The sequence below is a fragment of the Plasmodium relictum genome (genome assembly GCF_900005765.1).
Source record: "Plasmodium relictum strain SGS1 genome assembly, contig: PRELSG_00_v1_96, whole genome shotgun sequence".
Lineage (NCBI taxonomy): Eukaryota > Apicomplexa > Aconoidasida > Haemosporida > Plasmodiidae > Plasmodium > Plasmodium relictum.
This window is the reverse complement of record NW_021628760.1, coordinates 1-2,685: the sequence shown is the minus strand read 5'-3', so window position 1 is coordinate 2,685 and position 2,685 is coordinate 1. Positions and strand designations below refer to the sequence as shown.

At 20.7% G+C, this 2,685-nt stretch overlaps 1 protein-coding gene across 1 annotated transcript; it reads left to right on the top strand.

The window, feature by feature from the left end:
• Positions 1 to 1,541: 1,541 nt before the first annotated feature.
• On the top strand, positions 1,542 to 2,264 carry PRELSG_0011800 (hypothetical protein; the record flags this gene model as incomplete). The annotated part of the gene is made up of 1 exon (XM_028677300.1): positions 1,542 to 2,264. The coding sequence occupies one exon, from the start codon at positions 1,542 to 1,544 to the stop codon at positions 2,262 to 2,264; it is 723 nt and encodes a 240-aa protein (XP_028531309.1).
• Positions 2,265 to 2,685: the final 421 nt, after the last annotated feature.

The following is a 2,685-nucleotide window of genomic DNA, read 5'->3' as shown; positions in this document are numbered from 1 at the left end:
AATTTTAACAATTAAAATATAACAAAATTACGTTAAGTATATTTTTTCGAAATATAAATTTTAACAATTAAAATATAACAAAATTATGTTAAGTATTATTGTTAATTTATCATTATTTAGTATTTTTACAAAAAAATTAATGAAAAATAGTATAATAAAAATAATGTTAAAAATACATATTTTATAATATATAGTATCCATAATAAAAAATTTTTAAATTATAAATAAAATATAAATTAAGATAGAGAAGATATAAAGTAATAAAAATGAAAATTAAAAACAAGGAAACAATATAAGTCATAATTATAATAACCATGTATATTTTAGTCACAAAAATATATTATTAAATATTAATTAAATTTATAATTATTAAAAAGGAAGGAATTATAATAATTAATATATATAATTACGTCAATACATGCATAACACACATGATAACTAAGTATTTTATCAAAAAAAAAAATTCTTCAACAAGTTATTTACCTTAAAAGAAATATTTGATAATGAAAAAAAGAAAATTATTATATTTCTTAAATACAAAAATTTTCATCAATATATTACAAGAAAATAATTCTCATTTATTTTTTAGTTCTTAATTTTCGTCAATTTTTTCTTATTTTGAAAAAAGAATTTTTATCCAAAGAGAAAATATTTTTATATGGAATTAAAAATTGTTTAAAAGTATAAAATTGCAATATTAAAATATTTTATGGTACATTTTGACATTTTTTTTTTTAATATGTTTTAATTTTAATTTGTTTAAATTTGTTAAATTCTTTCTTTGATATGGAACATTCTATTCATCTTAAATTGTTAAAATGTAAATTGTATTATTGAGTATAAAGGAGAGATTCTTTCGATTCTATTAAGGAGTTGTTTGTATAAATTTCAACTTTATATAGATGTGAATTTTCTGCCTTTTATTGTATAAATGTAGAAAAAAATAATAATTATACCTTTTTTCTTTATTTGTAAAATTGTTTAAAATAAAAAAGTATAAATAAATGAAATATATGCTTTACATTTTGCTTTTTACAAATTAATTTTTGTTCTTGCATGGTTTTTTATTTATAATTATTTGGTAGCTTGAATTTTGAGTTCTCGTTAGTTGATTTCTTTTTTTGTTTAGGTATATTTTAATTTTTTTTTTAGATCATGTACTTTTGTTTTAAAATTAATTTGGCATATTTCATATAAATATATTTGTACTTTTATTAATATTACTTGTTTAGATATGAAATATCATACAATAGAGGATATTTTTATGTAAAATTACTCCTTTTTAATTTTAATAATCATAGAATTTTTATTATGTTTCTAAAAGGTGAACATTAGAAGAAAATTATTTTAGAAAGAATTATTAAAATTTTTTGTTTATATTTATATTTTTGTTAATAATATAGAAATTAATTTTAAAAATCAAAAAAAAAAATTGTTCTTTATAAATTTTTTTTAGAATTATATATACATGCATACATTTTTAGGATTTATGTTTTTGTAGAGAAAATCATTATTTTTTGTATATTTATTTATTTCTTTAAATGAAAACTTTAAAAGTATTATATTTTTTTAGTGTTTTATACTTTAGCTTATGGATGACACTTTTGTATAAGGTTAATTTATTTGTAACTATATCTAATGACATATTACATAAATTTGATTTAAAAGTATGTCATAAAAAAGAAAGAAATCTTGCAGAAGGTAACTCTTCAGGATTAAATAGGAAACGTAAGTATGATTGTTCATTGACATGTGATGAATCTTTATCCCTATCTGGAGTTAGTGATGTAGAATTTTTATCTCTTAAGTTATCAATGCAAAAGGTAGTTGATAGTTCCGGGAACTTAGATGAAGATGCTATAAGTAACATTAGACTTGTTTATAACACAGTTTCATCAGTGTTTAAGATTTATAGAATTGAATATTCAGAAGAAAAAGCGGCAAATATGGCATTAAGGATAATTAGTCGTCTTAGGGAAATGTTTTCAGATGGGCCTTTAACAAATGATGAAATTAATAGTAGATTAAAAAATTACATGCTTGAGAATGTGTTATCATATAATTTACTAAAAGATGCGAGTGTTCAACGTAATGAAGAAGATAGAAATAGTGTTATATGTAATATAGATTATATAAAAAGAATGATTATTACTACCTTTAATCTTTCACATATAGTGTTGCAAGATAATGTAGTAACTGATATGGCATTTAGGATAAGTGAAAGTGTCCAAGACTTATTTGATGAACTATATCCAAGAGAATAAAGTTCAGCAAAGAATAAAAGGATAATTTTAAAATTTATAAACTTAACGTTTTTCATTCAATTGTTCCTTATAATATACTAAGAATTTTTTATCGCTTTTTTTTGGGTATTTAATGTAAAAAGACATTGTAATAGTATAATATTTTTTTAATAAGTGTTTTACATTTAAGCAAACTAAGTTTTTATTTTATGTATAAAAATATTACTTTTTAGGGATTTGTAATTATTTTTTTTATAATTATTATATAAGTAAATTGTATGTTCAGGGTTTAGGGTTCAGGTTTAGGGTTCAGGGTTCAGGGTTCAGGGTGTTCAGGGGTTAGGGTTCAGGGTTTAGGGTTCAGGGTTCAGGTTTAGGGTTCAGGGTTCAGGGTTCAGGGTTCAGGGTTCAGGGTTTCAGGGTTCAGGGTTCAGGTTTTAGG